We start from the raw sequence: 19,478 nt of genomic DNA on the forward strand, positions 1-19,478 counted from the left end.
ACCTATTTATTCAGCAATCCCTTTTTCAGCTCATGTGTCTGTTTGGCTGTCAACGATGATTTATTAACTTTACTATCTGTTCATTATCCAGATCATCTGTCATTTCAGCCAACCCTCCTCTCCATCTATTATTCCAAGTATCATCCTTTCAAATACTTATCTATCTACATATAAATATTTATCTGTCTTTCCTTTAATCTGTGTGTATGTCTGTTCTTTTATACTTTCGTCCATTTGTTCGCATTGTTTTATATACCTAGTTTATAGGAATACACCCTCTCGAGTTTTTTTTTTTTTTTTTTTTTGAAGAAACAACTTTCCTTATATACAAGTATCGGAAGCTTTCTTGTAGGACTGAAGTTAGTTGGAGTGAAATCATGGCAGTACTCGGCTAAACCAATGACACCATTCATAAGAAAATATCATAAAGTATGCCACGCTCAGCAAACAAAGCTATTAAGTAAGGGTACATACGCACTGAATTGAACAAGAGTAACAACACACTGTGAACAAAATTGTCCAAAATTATCGTCCCCAATCATTCAGATATAAATACTTGTAAAACTAATTTTGTATAGTTTCTACATATGTAAAACCTCTAATACTTAATTGACTTACGTCATTATATCGGCTAATCGTTCTGAAAATTTCTGAGCAATAGAAAAATGTTAAAGTTCCAAGACCGATTTTCAATTATAATCTGTGAACGACGATGACTTTTTTCATGTCATATATAGAATCAACATAATGGAACTATACCCTGTCATTGCAAGAGAACAAGCGTACCCAATTCTTACCATAACTTATCACAACGATACTCTAAGATTATAAGTACGTACAAAAGAAAAGCTGGATTTTTTTTACAGGGTCTGTAGCCTTGTGTGGTATTAAATAGAAAATTCCTAATGGTATCATTGTTCGCCACAGCAAGTGTATGGAGTACAATAAAGAAACATTGTCTACAGACGGTTATTTAAGTCACAAGTACAAAACAACATCTATTCTGTCTGGTCCTGTTCGCTTCAACGATTATCAGAATATTGTTGTTATATATTAGTAATGTGCTCACCAGGTAGCTGTTGTAATTGCCTGTGTAATAGAGCATGCGAACCCATTATTAAATCTCTTATACTAGTTGCTGGTCGTGTGATATTATATGACTATTAACATGTTTCCTGCAACTTCCACACAAGTGAATAAATATAAGCTCGCTGGAATTTCCTCAGTTTTATTTTTGTTTCAAATGTTCTACGCTGAGATTGGTGAGAATTTTCAAGGTAAACAGCTTCTTCACCCAGAGCAAGCTAATGTACCTGTATACGCCTCGGTGGCATTACGAGGTTGATAACCAAACTACTTTATAGATGCGATTAAAACTAGTACAGCGTTTTCTATCACACAAATTGAATTAAACATGATTCATTAATTGCTGTTAATTTCAAGTAATCTCATACTAGGTGCTTTTGAAATTGACACTCTGAAACTTGGTCTTAGGGAAGGTAATTGAAAAGAAGCAAAACTTGCTGCTTATGTAACTTTATTTGTTCAGTGATTGAAAAGTTATTATATTCCATACACGTTACAGTAAAAACCTCTTTGTATCTGTAGTTCAGAAATAAACCTGCTTCATTGAAATAGTCATATTTGATACATATATGTTGGAGAAAATTAATACTGATAAAGTACACAAAATCAAAAGGAAAGACTGCGTTAAAAACAGCAAATCCAAATCTTTGACTAATTATATTGGATTTTTATAACCTAAAAATAAGCCTAAACAAAAATAAATGAAAAAATAATAAACAAAACAATGCTGTACTAATTAAAAAGATCCCAGAGTACAAGCTATAATGTGGGATATAAAATGTACTCCAGGTTCTGGAGGTGACTGCGGATGAAGGACCCATATTGTGGTAGGGACACACCGTCTATCAGTTTTAACCTTCATTCACCAGTCTCACATAAAGAAATAAAGGAGTAGCAATAGATATAGAAATTAGGAGACAGAGATGTTAGTGTTCAAGCCCACAACGCCCCACATCTATATCACTCTTCACCGCCTGAAGACAGTTGTGTGAAGGCGACTGCTCTCCAAAAGTAAAAAATAAAAAACAATAACAAGAAAAATAATAGTAAGGTACTGCCATTTTGAGCTAAGTAACTTAAAAACTTACGTTTTAAAATTAGTATTCCAACCCACGTTATGGAAGAAAGGCACCAGTTTTATATCCCACATTACAGCTTGTACCCTGGAATCTTTTCAATTAATGCAACGTTTTCGGTTTATCATTTTTTATATTTAATTTTACTTCGGCTTGTTTTTAGACTATAAAAAAGACTGAAAGACTGTACTAACAACAGAGCATAGTTAATGTATTATTTAATTGTTAATACGCATTAAAGATTTTGAAGACGACTTTTAATCATATAATTACAAACCGTTAAATGATAAGAAGCATTTATGTAACAGACATATTTCAGAAAAAGTTTCCATTATCTTATAAAAACATAACTTTCTGAGATAATTCATAAAGTGTTTTATAATTATGCCGAATGGTAAACAACATTCTTCTCCAAAATGATTGTTTTTATACACATTGGCTGAGAGTTCAAACTTTGTGTCAAAACCCAAGTCCTGAAATAGCTTTTCTACAATAATTAATTATCAATAGGATGTGCGTCTTAACAAAATCCCATCTATCAATCAAGAAGACAGTCTGTTGCCAAGATAAAAATACTAATAAACCCTCTGTTAAAAAGTTAAATAGGCTATATACAGTAAAACCTCTCTAAGGCAGAATCGCACGGGATCGAGTAAAATTTCCGGCTTAGACAGTGAATATGCATTTCCTTAATATACACTGCTGGCCAAAATTTTAAGGCTAATGAACATAAAGAAAAAAATATGCATTTTGCGTTCTTAGACTCAACCACTTATTTGAGTAGAGTTTTGAAAGATGAAAATAAGAAAAGGGAAAATAAAAAAATAGCATTTAATAGGGAAAATGTAAACACTATGAAATTAGCCTAAATACTAGCTGGTGAAAAGTTTAAGACCATACCAAAAAGAAGTTTTAAACAGGGTAGGAAACGCCCAACAAGAGGTCTCAGTAGTGAGTTGCATGGCCGTCATTGCGAATAACTTCAAACATTCGCTTTGGCATGGTTGATATAAGCGTTTGCAGAAGGCTGGTTGGAATGTTATTCCAAGTGGTGAAGATGGCTTCACGAAAATCATGCACTGTTTGGAATTGACGTCCATTTCTATAGACTTCTATTGCAATCCACCCCCAAACATTTTCAATGGGGTTCAGTTCGGGCGAACACGCTGGATGGTCCAAAAGAATTACATTATTCGCCATAAAAAAGTCCTTTGTCCTGCGGGCATTGTGGATTATAACGTTGTCCTGCTGAAAGATCCAGTCATTTCCACACAAACAAGGGCCTTCAGTCAATAAAGATGCTCTTTCCAACATGCCAATGTAGCCAACTGCTGTTTGACGCCCCTGTATAACCTAAAGTTCCATTGTTCCATGGAAGGAGAAAGCATCCCAGATCATGATGGAACCTCCTCCACTGTGTCGTGTACAAAATGTCTCCGGTGGGATATTCTTATCTTGCCAGTAACTTTGGAAGCCATCTAGACCATCCAGGTTAATTTTTCTCATCAGAGAACCTTCCACTTTTCAACGTCTCATGTTTGGTGCTTCTCAGCAAAGTCTAACCGAGCTGTTTCGTGGTGTGGAAGGAGGCGTGGCCTTTGAAAACGTTTACGGTTTTTAAAGCCTTTCTTTGGTAGATCCCGTCTTATTGTTCTTTAGCTGCATTCTGCGTCCATAAGGACCTTACTCTGGTTGGACGATCGCCTGGTGTCTTGTCGGACAACCCGTCGAATCCTTCCGCTCAACGCCGGCAAAATTTTCTTGGGCCGACCACTTGAAATTCTCGTTCCGTATCCATCAGGGTTTTTCTAGAAATTTGCAACATCAGAGCCCCCCGTTAGTACAGCGGCATGTCTACGGATTTACAGCGCTAAAATCAGGGGTCCGATTTCCCTCAGTGGGCTCAGCAGATAGCCCGGTGTGGCTTTGCTATACGAAAAACACACACACACACGCAACAGCAGTTTTACTACGCCCAATCTCACCAGCGATGGCACGTTGAGAGAGACCTTGGTTTTGCAGCTCTACAATTCTACCACGTTCAATCTCTGTCAACTTTTCAGCCATTGCCATGTTTTTATCCAATGTAACAGAGGAGATGTCAGTGGGAGATGTTGACAACGCTAATGCTTGAACACAAATGACTAAATTTACGTGTTTACCGATTAGCGCTTCGTTTTAGTATGTATTGAGACTAATTATATAGTGTTGACATTTTCCCTATTAAATGCTAAAATGTTTTATTTTGTTTTCCTTTTCTTATTTTCATCATTTGAAGTTCTACTCAAATACGTGGTTAAGTGTAACAACGCAAGATCCATATTTTTTCTTTATGTTCATTGGCCTTAAGATTTTGGCCAGCAGTGTACATAATTTTTGAGCGGAACGTTATACTTGCTTGACTCAAGGGAAACAAGACGTTTGCGAATAAAGTTATTATACTGTTTATGCTATATTAATTTGAGTAAGAAGAAAAATAGACATTCAAAATATACATAAGTACACAAAATCTTAATCAAATCTATTTGAAGAAAGTGCCCAATTTCATATGTTTCGTTTCTTTTAATGGGCTTTCTCATGCAGTTAGAGAACGCCATTTCTACGGCATTTTTATGAAGTTCATTTTCCCCCTTCATTTTTGCATACAATTTGATAGCGTTAATGTAACTGAACACTTCCGATGAAGTAGAAATTTCTATTTCCTCACTATCTTTTCCATTTTATTCATCTTCTGATTCTCTCACACTGTTACCATCTTGCGATTCTATTATAGATTTTAAATCAATTTCATCAGTTTCTGTTGAAACATTCTTGTCAACGTTCACAACACTTTCCGAGTTCACAGAATCATCTGCATCAAGCTTCTCAGAGTTTGGATTTCGCTAGAATCGTCATAACAAATAACTTCTCCACAATCTCCGCCATTAGCAAGAATAAATCCACAGTTTTGAAAGTACTTTATTACGCATTCATCTTTTACGCATTTGATTGAATGACTTAAATGCAATTGCATCTAACACGTCAGTTTTCATGGTAATTTCAGATGCTGTTTTACGTCTTCCATGTTTGTAATAATATGCTGAATCATCAATCTTCTGTATTTCAATTTTATATACTGTATAATTCCATTATACAGTGGCTGTAGAACCAATGTTGTACATGGAGGTAAAAAGACTAAACGAACATTTGAAAGTTGGACTTTTGAGTGGCAAGTTGCATTATCTGGAAGAAGTATAATATTCCTATTTTCTTGTTCAATTCTTTCGTTTAAGTTGTTCAAAAATTCCTTGAATATAGCACTTGTCACTCACGCTTTATAATTCGCTTTCCATTTCACAGGAAGTTGATTCTTCTTTAAATTTTTGAAACAGCGCGGATTTTCACTTTTACCTACAGTGTATTACCCACGGTAAATTTTCACTAAATTTTAAAATTACGAAAGATAGTGATTTATTTTTTCGTGAGAATTATTTAAAGAATAGAATTTTGCATATAAAGAGAAATATATTTATACAAATCATGAATCTAATTTAGCCGCAAAAATAATGACGGCAGAAAAAAGAAGAGAACATATTTAACCAATACTTACTGTAACAAAATGTCCGAAAATTTATTAATATTTAAAGAAATTATTAATTGAACAGTAATTTATTGATATTAAAAAAATATATTAATTAACTAACAGATTAATATTTCATCAAAAACATTTTTTCCGCCTTACTCAGGTTCTAATCCTACTTGTTGATAGATGAGGCAGGTGAAAGATAGTTTTCTGTTTGCGTTACGCAGGTTCCGCCATATACAGGGCCTTTTATAAGAGAAATTTTAATATAGTGCTACAAAATTTTGATATTTCTGGCTTGTACAAGTTTCCGCCATATTGCAGTTTCCGACTTAGACAGGTTTCACTGTGTTACTAACATAAGTACATTGTACACTTAAACTTTTAATTATCCACGTAACTAAAGATGGTAAAAAAATTACAATAGTTATAAGAAACTGTAGACGTTTTTATTTTATTTGTTTTTATAAAGCAAAACGTCATTCTCATGCCCTGAAACATTTTAATATACAATTGAATAATAAAAAAGTACCAGTACAAAATATAAACCTAATCAAAATGCCTAAAGTAATAAACGATTTATTTTATTACTTTTCTTAGTCAGTTTTACGTTTGTGAATTTTTAGAAATGTGGATATTATTCTCATGATCTTTTTTGTTACTGGCGTGAATAATACAAGTGACTGTTAGTGCCTTATCAATATGATCCTTGGATTCCAATTTATTACGTCTTTTTTTTTCTATCATTTTGAAACATGATAGAAAAAACATTTGAATCAGTGGTGACAAATTACTATGCATTTATTTACTCAGGGACATCAATTACTACACATTTCATAAAAAAAAACCCAGAATTTTTGCGGTGATTTGCATTTATTATTATGGAAACATTTTGATCTTACAGTACCTTTAAATAATTCATTTGAAGAATAACTCAACACTGATTATTCACTGTTACAAAAATTATGCACTTCATGTATTGCCAGCTTTTTCTCCCAAGTATTAAAACATAAGCCTTAACTGCTTTAGAAACACGTCTTATAATTCAGTAATGATGAATATTTGATGATAAATTGACGATAATTTTTCATTATCTTGTGAACAAAGCCGGGTTGCTGGCCTTGAACAGTAAGACACTTTCCCCATTTTTCATTAGGTTTTCTTGTTAAGGCTGTATATATAAAGAGCATTTTTTTATCTAGAGGATCACATTTCGTCTTTCATCCATCATTTGTTATGTTTGTGTGTTCTGAAGGCCAATAATTACGCTGTATTAAAAGTGTTAGAATTTAGTCGAAAGCTTTTCCTAATTTTTAAAATGGTTATAAATTCAATTTTCATATCATACCGTAAGATCATTGTTAGCTTTCTGTTGTTTTGTAACAATAACCTCTGGAATGAACCTATATTTTTTAAACTATATAAGATCTCATTATAAGTGTGTTTGATGTTCGTCATGTATAATTTATGAATCTTTGATACCAATAAACTGTCTTGGCACTATTCCGAGATGATATTACACTGTACGATTTTTATAATTGGATAGAATGTTCCAGTTTGGTAATAGTCTTACATGACTGATTTTGTGTACTTTAAAGCCATGCGTTGGCTTCGTAGTTATAGTACTAGACTGTGAATTTTAGACCCATATATTTTATCCTGTTAAAGTCGTAAGCGCGCTATAATAATGAAGGGCAAAATTTACTGTTCGATTACAGTAGCCTAAGAGTTGGTGTTAGGCGCTGTTGACAGCCTCCATTCCTTTTGGTATATTAGTTCAAAATGATTGACAGGAACCGTAGCTCGTGTACAGTTTTGTGCAAATATAAGAAACAAACAAACTAAAAGTTTTACTTAAAAAAGCTAATTTCATTAATAACTACCTGGTTACTAAATTTGTCTGTTGTCTAAACCAAGTATTATATTTCCTCTAAGAAAGACTGTTTGTACGTTTCATATCTTATCTGAATGAGTCATCTGTTAGTATTTGAGTTAAGCTTAGCTGTGGCTTTTGATTTGATTTCTCAGAATTAATTTTAATCACAGCGTTGAGCTATATAAACTGTTAGCTCAAGAATGGATGGCTATTTTTACATAGTTATTGCGTTTTTAATGTTACATATAGTAGGTCCGGTAAGTGTTTGTTAGCTAAAAATCCGACCCACCTTGACGTTAACATGAAATTATGTGACGTAATGTAAAAGTTATGTGATAATTCTGTACAGCTTTGCCTGACGTTTACACTGAGTTATGCGACAAGTATCGAATATATACCTTATTTTCTTAACCCTAACACTGATATTGTGCAATGAATTTTAACTTGCACGAAAGTCACGTGTACCTGTGACTTTCGTTCCAATGATGTGTGATCACTGCGAATATTTAAGACTCGGTAACGTAAAGTGCTGAAGTTTATAGTCATGTATCCAAATAATCTACATTAAATTAAAATATCATTTACCTGAAGTTTTCTAAAGTCCTTCTTGCTTTTGCCTTACCTTGCCCACTTATGGCGAAAGCCGCTTAACGTTTTAGTGGATAGAAGGTGAAAAGAAAAAAGAAGAGAAAGTTGCCTGAGAAATGTGTAATTTCGAAAAAGACGTTAATAACAGACCTTGGTTGGCGTCTTTCCTCTTGTAAGTAAAAATCGTGGTCACTGAGTATTTATTGTTCTTCTCCGAGAAGACCCGGCAAGGCCAAATGTTTAGGACATTCGACTCGTGATCTGAGGATCGCGCGCTCGAATCCCTGTCACATTGAGCCTGGCATGGCCTAGCGCGTTAAGGCGTGCGCTTCGTAATCTGAGGGTCGCGGGTTCGCGCCCGAGTCGCGCCAAACATGCTCGCCCTCCCAGCCTTGGGGGCGTTATAATGTTACGATCAATCCCACTATTCGTTGGTAAAAGAGTAGCCCAAGAGTTGGCGGTGGGTGGTGATGACTAGCTGCCTTCCCTCTAGTCTTACACTACTAAATTAGGGACGGCTAGCACAGATAGCCCTCGAGTAGCTTTGTGCGAAATTTCAAAACAAACAAACAAACAAACCCTGTCACATCAAACATGCTCGACCTTTCAGTCGTGGGGGTGTTATTATATGACGGTCAATCCAACTATTCGTTGGTAGGGGAGTAGCCTACGAGTTGACGGTTGGTGGTGATGACTATCTGCCTTCCCTCTAGTCTTACATTGTTAAATTAAGGACGTCCAGCGCAAATAGATCTCGTGTGTCTGTGCGTGAAGTTCAAATCTTCCGCAAGATGTTACCATTTTTTCAAAAGCTGGTGATGACTACTTTCTGAAGTAGTGGCGAAGAAATTGCATGTGTATGAGGTCAGCAGTTTCTCGTCGTTTAGCCTGAAATAGTTATATAAATGTGTATGCATATGAATTGTTTTTTAAATTATTTGCTAAGTCTTTATATAAAACCTTTAAATGTAAATCAAATGGAAAAACTATTAGACTAAAAGACATCAATGTTCTTACATTAATCACTAGAAACTGTCTGCCTTTTCAAGGAAAGTACTATTAATAATTTTAATTATAATGAAAGAATCTCACAAAAAATCTGATTTTATGAAAAACTGTCTATGGTGACACTTTCACAATACTTAAATATATCAGATCAAAGAAGCTGGTAAATCATACTTTCATACACACACATAGGTTATCGGAGTTATTTAATGATAAATTGTTATTTCGATTAACTACTTCTGGCAGTGACCTCATACGAGTAGATAAAGTTTGATCACGGGAACGTTAAATTGATTACAATGCCTATCCACTCGAGCGTGGAAAGTGCAGAAACTGTTGCACCTTCTACACAGGAACGCCTCGATGTAGAAACCAGTTTTTCACACTTGGATTACCCAGTTTGAAATCAAATGTACTTATACTTGTTACAAAAAGAATTTGTTGTCAGTTCTCATTGTTTGCAAATTTGCCATAATTTGCACAAAATACGAATAATTTATAACTAATTTCAAGCCAAATATTTATTAAGCTAACAATTAATCAATTAAATGTTTTATTAAAATTTTTTTTTGCAAAGAGGCACCTCTGAGTGATTATTTCTTTATATTCAGATTAAGTTTGTGTGTGTTTTCTTATAGCAAAGCCACGTCGGGCTATCTGCTGAGCTCACCGAGGGGAATCGAACCCCTGATTTTGCGTTGTAAATCCGAAGACATACAGCTATACTAGCGGGGGTGTTAGATTAAGAAAAAGTTTTAAATGGATAACACTTAACATGTAGCAATTACATTGTTAAAAAACATCAGCTACTGTAATAGTTGATGATTCACGCTTGAACAGTTTTTTTTTTCGTTAATTTAATAAGGTGCGTGTTGAGTATTAGGTTTGTTTTCTAAACTAAATTTATATTAAGTCATTTTGTTTGATACAACGTAAACTTCTCCATTCGCTTTATATAGATTTTAATTTCACAGTAAAGCAATACTGATGTTATCAGTATCTCCGCTTGTACCTTAGTCATAGTTTCCAATTATTTATATACATATAGTGAATAGTCTGGTGGTTAGGGCGCTCGACTCGCACGTTGCAGTTCAGGTGGCTAAAACCCAGAGCCGAACATGCTTTCCCTCTTCAGCCAGGGGTTTATGATTTTTTCGGTTAATTCCACTTTCGTTGATAAAGTTTAACCCTTAGAATTGGCGATTGGTGATGCTTGCTTGTTTATCTGTAGCCCGCAATTCAAATTTAGGGTTGGTAGCGGATAGCCGTTAATAACTTTGACATGAACAAAAAACACAAACAATATTTTACGAAATAGGAATTTTGTCTAAATTCCTTTCGTTGTATTTTGTTCTGATTACATTATATCATTGGAAGATAGTTATATGTTGGTTAGTGACAGTTCGTTGATTTTTATCTCAACCAGTTGATTCCCCTTTGCGTCAACAAATTGATTAAAATGCTGTCACTGGATATAACATCACATTTTCAACTCTATTTTTGTGATCTTAAAATAGTTTAGATACACAAGTATGTTGTTTCCATGGTTAATAATCAGTATGAATACCTAATTTTCCTTATTAATTAGTAACTTATTTATACTACACCTACCCATCTATATATCCCACGTTTCGACTTCTAATATTCTCAAAAAGGAATGTGTAAGTGGGAGAGCCAGGGCTCGATTCTGGACCTTCTTGTTAGAAAGGCTGGTGCTGTATCTATTTGTTTATTTTATCTGCTTCATTAGGATTTGAAACAATTATCCAAGTAAGTTCAAGAGAGTCTTTCAGTGTTTTCTGGCTCCAATGTCAGGTTGACTGAATGGTTTATCAGTTAGATGAATGCAAAAGTATTCTTTTATCATTCATCTACTCGTGTGTGATTTATATCAAATTATTTTACTATTATTATATTTTTTCGCAAGTTTCTTCTCTGGCATTAATGGGGTATTGCAAATACATCACTATTACATGGTATTATGTCTTTATTTTGCTTCTTGATTTTAACTTTTTACTTCTCCAGTGCATTGGAGTCCACATTCACAAGTGATGTTGTAACGTGTTTTTGCTCTCGTTAAGTTTTAGGTTATTTAGCGTGAACTACTAATTAGACATTGATGATAATATAGGCTATTAACCATAACAACAATTGATATCACATCATCTTTTCGTTAAATAAACAACGGGATATTTATTTATTATATTCATTAACAGTAAATACACGTGTTGATATTTATGTTTCTTAGTTAGAATTTCATATGTTTCAACATGTCTTTTGAGCTTATTTTTGAAAAAAAATGATTGAGTGTTAGTCATAAGTCAAACGTTCTACATAGATGTGTTTGAATAATAATCATTAAATAATAACCATTTCTTTATTTCACTTTTGTTTATATCTTGACCACAGAACTGCCCAACAAAAGCAGAAGCGAGACGCAGTGCTGCTAAAATCGCCCTCATGAATTCGGTGTTTAACGAGCATCCTTCTAGAAAAATTTCCGACGATTTCATCCAGAAAGCTGTTTCAGACGCCAAAGCGTCGTTCAAGGTAAGTCTCTCTTGTTAGTTGAAAACTGTAATTATTAGTCGAAGAGATGTGCGACTGTGAATCACAAGCTCGTTTCATTGATTAATTTCTATTGTGTAGTCAACTAACACTTTTTTCACAATGGTCAATGCACTTTACATTTCTGTTTGCAAAATATCTCAGATCAGGATCTATGTTAGTTAGTCTTTTATGTACTCCTTTGTAATTTGTATGCATAATTAAAATTGCGATGATTAATAACACTTGCTAGAGAAAGAGTATAACGTTTCTCTTTCTGTTTGTAAATCCAAATCGAATAATCTATATTATTTATTCAAACTTACCAATGATACTCTAGCCAAGAGCGGAACTTATTTTGTAGGTTTAAATGGAATGCAGAATGCCATGCACTTAAGTTACTCGATTGAACAAAGTAAAAATTGGACAATGAATATGTTTAAGGGCCGTACTATCTCCCTGCTGCATAACCAAGAACACTAAAGTGTCATGGTGATCCAAAGGTCAGTAACATAGAAATGTTTAGGTATAGACATCCAAACAAATATACAGAAAGAAACTGCTTTACGGTATAGATAAATAAATGGAGTAATCATGTCATGTAAGCATCTGCCTATATGACATAATTTTCCTAAAATAATTGTATTATCCCACGAACATAGAACTTCAAATAAGTTTGCAATTTCTCAAATATTTCAAAAACATAGCTAGATGTTAACTAACTAAATAGGTCAGTGCATAGGGATATTCTGTTGGGAAGTAGTTACAGTAGTGGTAGAAGTTAGCTGATTGTCACATCAACTTCTTGTGGCCTCATTATCCACATAAAGTAGATTGCGTTTAACGTTGCTAAAGCTATATCAGTAAAACGACTGTGGTATTTCTAATTCTATCAAGGGAAAAAGTTTTTATCAGCCTTTTGATCCACTTGAATATGTAATATATGTGAGAACAAGATGAAAAATTATGAGAAATAACCTTTCGACATAGTAATTTGGTAGCAGAAACTGAGGGAAAAATAATATGATTTAATATATTAAAATTCTGTTTTATTAGGTACTTATGTAAGTACAATACTCACGCCGGATAAGTTACTGATAAAAAATGTTCCTATCTAATCGATTTGGTAGTTATTGTTGTTGAGTTCATGCAAGCAAAAATTCTTTATTTTTAGTATATTAATCATTACTAAGTTTCGTAGGAATCCACATATACCATATTCATCACTCGGTAGAACAGCGTAGGTCTATGGATTTACAACGTTAAAATCCTGGTTTGATTCCCCATGGCAGACGCAACAAATCGTCCAATGTAGCTTTGCTCCAAAAAGTAATCCAAAAGAATACCAAACTATTCTTAATCTATTATTTCTTAATAAATTGATTCATCATGTTTAATTGTGACAGAAACACAGCAAAAACACATTGTTATTTGATATCACTGTACTGGGGTATGCTTTGTAACTGGAAATTTCAATATTTCCAAATACAAACTTATTGTAGGTCATTGGTGATCCTGTGGTTTTGTTTACGTTCTTTTCCGATGTAAAGCTTCAGTTGCTAGCCATTTGCACTGAGAATCACATTTAAAATTCTGTATTTATAAATATTTTTATGCAGGTTAAATATTCTCACACATTTATTATTGTTTAAAACTGGTACTGTTATGGATGCTGTAGATATACTGTACTTTAGCACATCAACAATGGATCAAAACCTTTCCCAGGTCGGGCAGATGCCAGAAATTAAAGCTTTTACTGTAGTTATGAATAAGTTTCGTCATACTAGTTTTTCAAAAGTAAACAAGTACACCAACTTTTTTGTAATAAATTATTTTATTCTCTACAATTCTAGGAGGTACTCACTTCAATACTTTCCTTTCCTGTTGTCTTCTCTTTGTTATTGTATAGAAATTGTACTAAACCTTAATAAAAATCACTCATCATCAGCAAGAACCAGGGCGACCGCTGAGCAACAGTCCACAAGGACCGTACTATAAATGCATTTTATAATCTCCAGATTCTATTTTACGTGAACGATAACATAGCAGACTGCAATTATATTTTAATAATTTCGAAAAGTAGAAGGTGCTTCTTGGGGCCCAAGCTCTGAAGCTGCAAGTACATACAACATCGTATACGACTCTTTCAAGTTTAACTACAAATATATACCTTACTTTAACACGTTGATAGTGGAATCTATAATGAGTGTGCATTTATACATAAACACACACTTACGTAATACTGACATACTAAAAAATTAGGTCAGTTAGTGTTTAGGATCTAAACTCTTAACATACAATATTGTACGGAAATTTTCTGTAAATCACTTTTCCTGTTCTAATGTAAAGTCATTAAAATAAATTAATATTTATCTTGGCATTTTGAATTTTAAGCTTGTGAATTTTCTTTTAACTTTAAATTGCGAGGACCAATCGCTTTATTCTTCATAAGAATCGCTCGACCATTTTCATAGTACTTGACCCGGCATGGCCAGGTGGTAAGAGTGCTCGACTCCTAATCTGAGGGTCGTGGGTTCAAATCCCAGTCACACCAAACACGCTCGCCCTTTCTCTCATGGTTGCGTTATTACGTGACGGTCAATCCCATTATTGGTTGGTAAAGTAGTTACCCAAGAGTTTGCGGTGGATGGTGATGACTAGCTGCCTTCCCTTCAATCTTACACAACTAAATTAGGGACGGCAAGCGCAAATAGCCCTCGCGCAATTTTGCGTGAAATTTATTATAATTATAAACCATGTTTGGAATAACTTCGATCACGTGACTCAAATGTCAAACTTAAAGCTAACACTAACTCGGTGAGTCACAATAATAAAGTGCTAGGGTAGCTGTTAAACCCGAAAGAACGAAGTTATAGCTCCTTCAAGCAGTAGTATTTCGGAATCAAAACAAGTACATAAAGAAGATTACTTTCACTAAATTAAATAAAAATATTAAATTGTTATAAAAACCAAAAAATAATAGTAATGTTATTTAAATTATTATTAATTGAGACACATAATGTTCGAGAAGGATATGACAAAGATAAAATTTGAACGACACGTGTAATACTGATACAGAGGCGTTTACGATAGAGATGGTGGATACTTTCTCCAAGAGTTTGAAATCATTGGCTCTTTACAGTTTTCGTCACAAAAATATATATTCTTAAAATAAATATGAATATAGCACAATAATTTCATTGAAAATTGTGTAAACTGTAGTATTTAGATCGCTTACCAGATCTGTTTAAGCCAATTAGTAAAGTACATCGTATAAATGCGTCTTTTACTAAAGTGACCTCAAATGACAAAGCTTTCATGTAAGCTTGAATTTTTTTTTAACATGCCACCAGTTTGTTTGTTTTTTATTGTATTTTATTTTATTATTTGTCACTAAACACAAAGCTACACACAGGTCTAGGGTTATATGTGCTCTGACCACCACGGGTGTCAAAATCCGGTTTCTATCAGTAGAAATGCGAACACATACCACCGTGTCACTAGGGTGCTTTTGTATTTTGAAATTACTGTTTGTGTTGTGATGGCGTTAAAGTTTCTTTTTTACTCATAGCGTAAAGGGCCGACAGGATGGAGTACTAGAAGAAAGCCCAGTAATTTATAAGATGTAATCTCATGAACCAACTGACGAACTTATGTTTTGTTGTTGTTATATGATAACTTACGAGCATTCGTTGTTATATCTAATCATGCATTATAAAATTTAATTTGTTCTCTCTTTTCCAGGGCAACCCTGATGGACCTGACACTACTAACAGCGGTATTGAGGCTTTCCAGTTTATGCTAGAAACCAACAAAGGGCGCACCATGCTGGAGTTCCAGGAGCTTATGACCGTCTTCCAACTACTTCACTGGAATGGAAGTTTAAAAGCTATGCGTGAACGGCAGTGTTCCCGTCAAGAAGTCGTTGCCCATTATTCTCACCGCACTCTAGATGATGACATGCGTTCACAGATGGCGCTGGATTGGATCGCTCGTGAGCAAGAATCATCTGGTATCATCTCTAGAGAATTAGGAAATGCAGAGCGCGAGTTGGAAGCCGCTAGGTTGGCAGGACGGGAATTGAGGTTTCCCAAAGAAAAGAGAGACATTCTGATGTTAGCCTGCAGTCAGGTGAATTCAGTGAATGGTCTTAGTTAAATTTGACCATCTCGACCTAGTGTTGTTACATATTGTAAATAGTGAACTCAATATCTGCTTCTGTAGGAGGCTGGCATGTTGTTTTGTGATGTATGCGAGATTCCTGGGCACTGTCATTAAGAGCGAGGTTTTGTTCATGTTGTCCACTTTATTTCAACCAGGAGTAATTCCAATATTAGTCTTTTTTTTTTGTAATTTATTGCTAATCTCCCTGAAACCTTGGGTGTACAGAATTAAAATCTTGTCTATGACTGTGGTTCTTGGCGGTTGTGCCCAAAACTGTGGAGTCAGCTGCTTGTGATAGTTGTCTGCCTGCTCCACGATAATCTGTAGTTAGCGTCAGTCTTGTAGTTGCTTCAGTAACTACTTAATACGTTAGTTCTAAACAATCTATATAATGACCGTGGTCTTTCTGTTGCTGCTAAATAGGTAAAACAGATAGCAGTGAGGATTATCAGCAGATTACTGTATTTAGTTGTATTAAACTACTTTTCACAAGCTTCACAAATGCACATTAACTGATCTATAATTTTAAAAAATACATTTAGAGACAAACTCACGAAATCTCTTTCCTTGTTTGAGATATAGTAACAATAACAGATTGTTATAAAATACTCACTTTCCTCGTTATACAAACCACAAATGTATTTGATTATTTAGTACCTAAAAATATGAAGATAAATTGTGGAAATTCGCAAATAAAAGTAGGCCTTTTTGGTAACTGATGCTTTATAATTATAATTAGACCAATAACATAAATATTTGTCATATATTTGAATTAAATTTATAATTGCATAAAACTATTGTATAGTGTATATTTAAATGCTTAATTCAGTCTAAAATTAGTAATTCTCTTTATGAAAGTGAAATTGTTTACATGTTTTAATAACAACAAAAACAGTCCCGCGATATTATTTTTTCCGGCATAGTAAAAATACTCTCTTATGGTTTTGTTATCCATTGTTAATTATTCTGCCTTGCTCAAGTGGTTCAACAGTAAGTCTGAGAGCTTATAACGGTAAAAATATTTTTTTCAATACACGCTGGCCCCCCAGTGGCTCAGCGGTATGTCTGTGGACTTACAACGCTAAAAACCGGGTTTCGATACCCGTGATGGGCAGAGCACAGATAGCCCATTGTGTATCTATGTGCTTAATTTAAAACAACAACAACAACAATACACGCTGTGGGCATATCACACATATAGTCCAATGTGTAGCTTTGCGCTCAACAACAAACAAAAACATTTTCATTCCAACGAGCCCTCCAGTGTCACAGTGGTATGTCTGCGCAATTATACTGCTAGAAATCAAGTTTCGATACCCGTGGTGGGCAGAACAGCGATAGCTCTTTTAGTATCTTTGTGTTTAATAACAAACAATAACGGCATTTCTGTGTATTTAGCCTTTCCCCCCCCTCTTATTCTCAAAATTTATGCGATCATTGGCCGCCTGTTAGAATCAAAATAAGCGAAGCCTAAAGAGTCCGTACTTTCATTCATTTGTAATGACGTATATGCGTGTATATATCTGACTTATTCAAATAAGAAAGTTGTTTTAGTCAGGGTTATGTAAACATTTTTTATTGTTCTGTCACTTAAGGATCTCATCACTGTATGTAGACGTGACACTAGCCGTTTGTTGAAACTTACCTGTTTCATTACCAAACTCTTTGAACAGTCACTGGCTTAACTACTGATGCCATGGCTCAGATGGAGCTGAAGTCTAAAGCTCCATAAATTGTTAAAACTAAAAGTCTACAAGCGTATTCCCACAGTTGCTATATACCAAATGAATTTACGATCGAAATTCAAATTGTATCCAAATATAAAAACCGACACAATATCAGGAGTGGAAAAATAATTTATCGCCAAAATGAAATGTTATTACTGGTGTAACATCCTATATCTGATTACTTGCATATATAATAAACTGTGAAAAACAAATTGTTTAAATCATCATTGTCATGATATCACTATTTCCATATATATTTTCCTAGTAATTTAAATAGTTGTGACGTTAAAAAAAGGACTTCGGAGTCCCCGAAAACTATGTATACTAATAAATATTACTATACTAGTAGTTATTGTTTAGAAGGTTGGAAATAGGAAGTGTAGAATTACATCTACTCTATCATGGAAATGTATATTTATTACGGAATCTGGGAGTCTGATATTAGTAATTGATAATTTTACATATTTAGTTTTGAGCTTTTAGTTTAGCACGTTTCACGTATATTCTTCAGACAGATGGTAACATAAGTAAATATTTAGAATTGTACTTTTTGCTGTGAGAATTATGTCGGTTTTATACTTCAGCACCATTTTAACTGAAAAATAAATAAATGTTCTGTAATGCGTCTAGTTTTATTGCAATTTTAATTTTGTGAGCTACTTATTTAGTTTTAAAAATTCCATTTTAAAATTATTTAACGTTATTGTTTATTCTTGTAATTAATAATATGTCTGTTGAGTGCTATTAAAGCCTGCACTCACGAGATACTTTTAATTCATTAGTTAAATATTTTAATGAACATTTTTATTTCATACAATAAATTAAATTCGTGATAATTCAGAAATTCAAATGATTAAAATGTATATAAACTACCATTAAACAGTTATTGTATCCCTAACTCACAATAATATATTATTCTAAAAATAAGGCACTGGGTTTGTTTGTATTGTTTTTATATATTTAGTTAAGTGAGGCATACTGGTGCCATGACTTAGGTGTTTCGAGTTAAGTGGAGTAGGAAAACTTCAGGTAAATATGGTACTGATTGCACTCGATTATAACTGATCGTAACAAAAAAAAAATGTGCTTTGTTTATTTATGGTATTGGAAATAAATATACTTCATGGATTTACGCTAAATTAGCTGTTCGTTAGAAGATAAAATATTCCAACTCAAACATCTACAAGCTATTCATGTAGCATATACCTTTTTTTTTCTTTTAAAGAACTGCATTATTCATTTTTTTAATAATCTGTAACCCTTGAAGAAGGATTGCCCATTAGTCCAAAGACCAGTTGGAAAGTGATTATTTTTTGCTTAATAATGTGGGTGTTATAATAATGCTAAACTCTTTTCGGTATGCGAAATATATTGCGTTATTCTAAAGTTGAGCGTAAAAACTGTGACCTGTATGACCAAACAGGCAAAAACAAAACATAACCAAAGAAAAAGATCCAGAGCTAAATTTTTAGCTGAGCAACACACAAGAAAATCTCTGTGGTTGCAAAAGTTAAGATAATGAAACGCTTTCCTCTTAATCAGAGTGTAGATTTATTTTCAGTTCGTGAAGAAATGCAACTCAAGTTTTTTTGTCTTATAGTAATCAAAGATATCTGTAAAACTGTTTAAAGATCTAAAGCAGTTGCGTAATATTTCAGTACACTTTTTTACCAATTGATATCAAAGTGTCGTTATCTTTTACATATAACACCGGATGTGGCCCCAGTGTTTAAAGTACTAGGCTGTGGATATTAGGTCTTAATTTCTTATTTCGTTACCGCAAGAAAAAAATACCTCCATTTCGGAGGTAGTTATAAGATTGGCGATCAAAAATCGCTATTTGATTA

General features: G+C 33.9%; 1 protein-coding gene across 2 annotated transcripts in view; it reads left to right on the plus strand.

The window, feature by feature from the left end:
* Positions 1–18,759, plus strand: part of lft (Limb expression 1 family member lowfat) — a 97,894-nt gene extending 79,135 nt beyond the window's left edge. For both annotated transcript variants that reach the window (XM_076490315.1, XM_076490316.1), the window contains exons 3-4: positions 11,603–11,743; positions 15,485–18,759. In XM_076490315.1, coding sequence (XP_076346430.1) covers positions 11,603–11,743; positions 15,485–15,898 — 555 coding nt within the window. In that variant the 3' untranslated portion in view covers positions 15,899–18,759. The remainder of the gene's footprint in view (positions 1–11,602; positions 11,744–15,484) is intronic.
* The last annotated feature ends 719 nt before the right edge of the window (positions 18,760–19,478 follow it).

Source organism: Tachypleus tridentatus, chromosome 2 (genome assembly GCF_004210375.1).
Source record: "Tachypleus tridentatus isolate NWPU-2018 chromosome 2, ASM421037v1, whole genome shotgun sequence".
In the NCBI taxonomy this organism is placed as follows: Eukaryota; Metazoa; Arthropoda; class Merostomata; order Xiphosura; family Limulidae; genus Tachypleus; species Tachypleus tridentatus.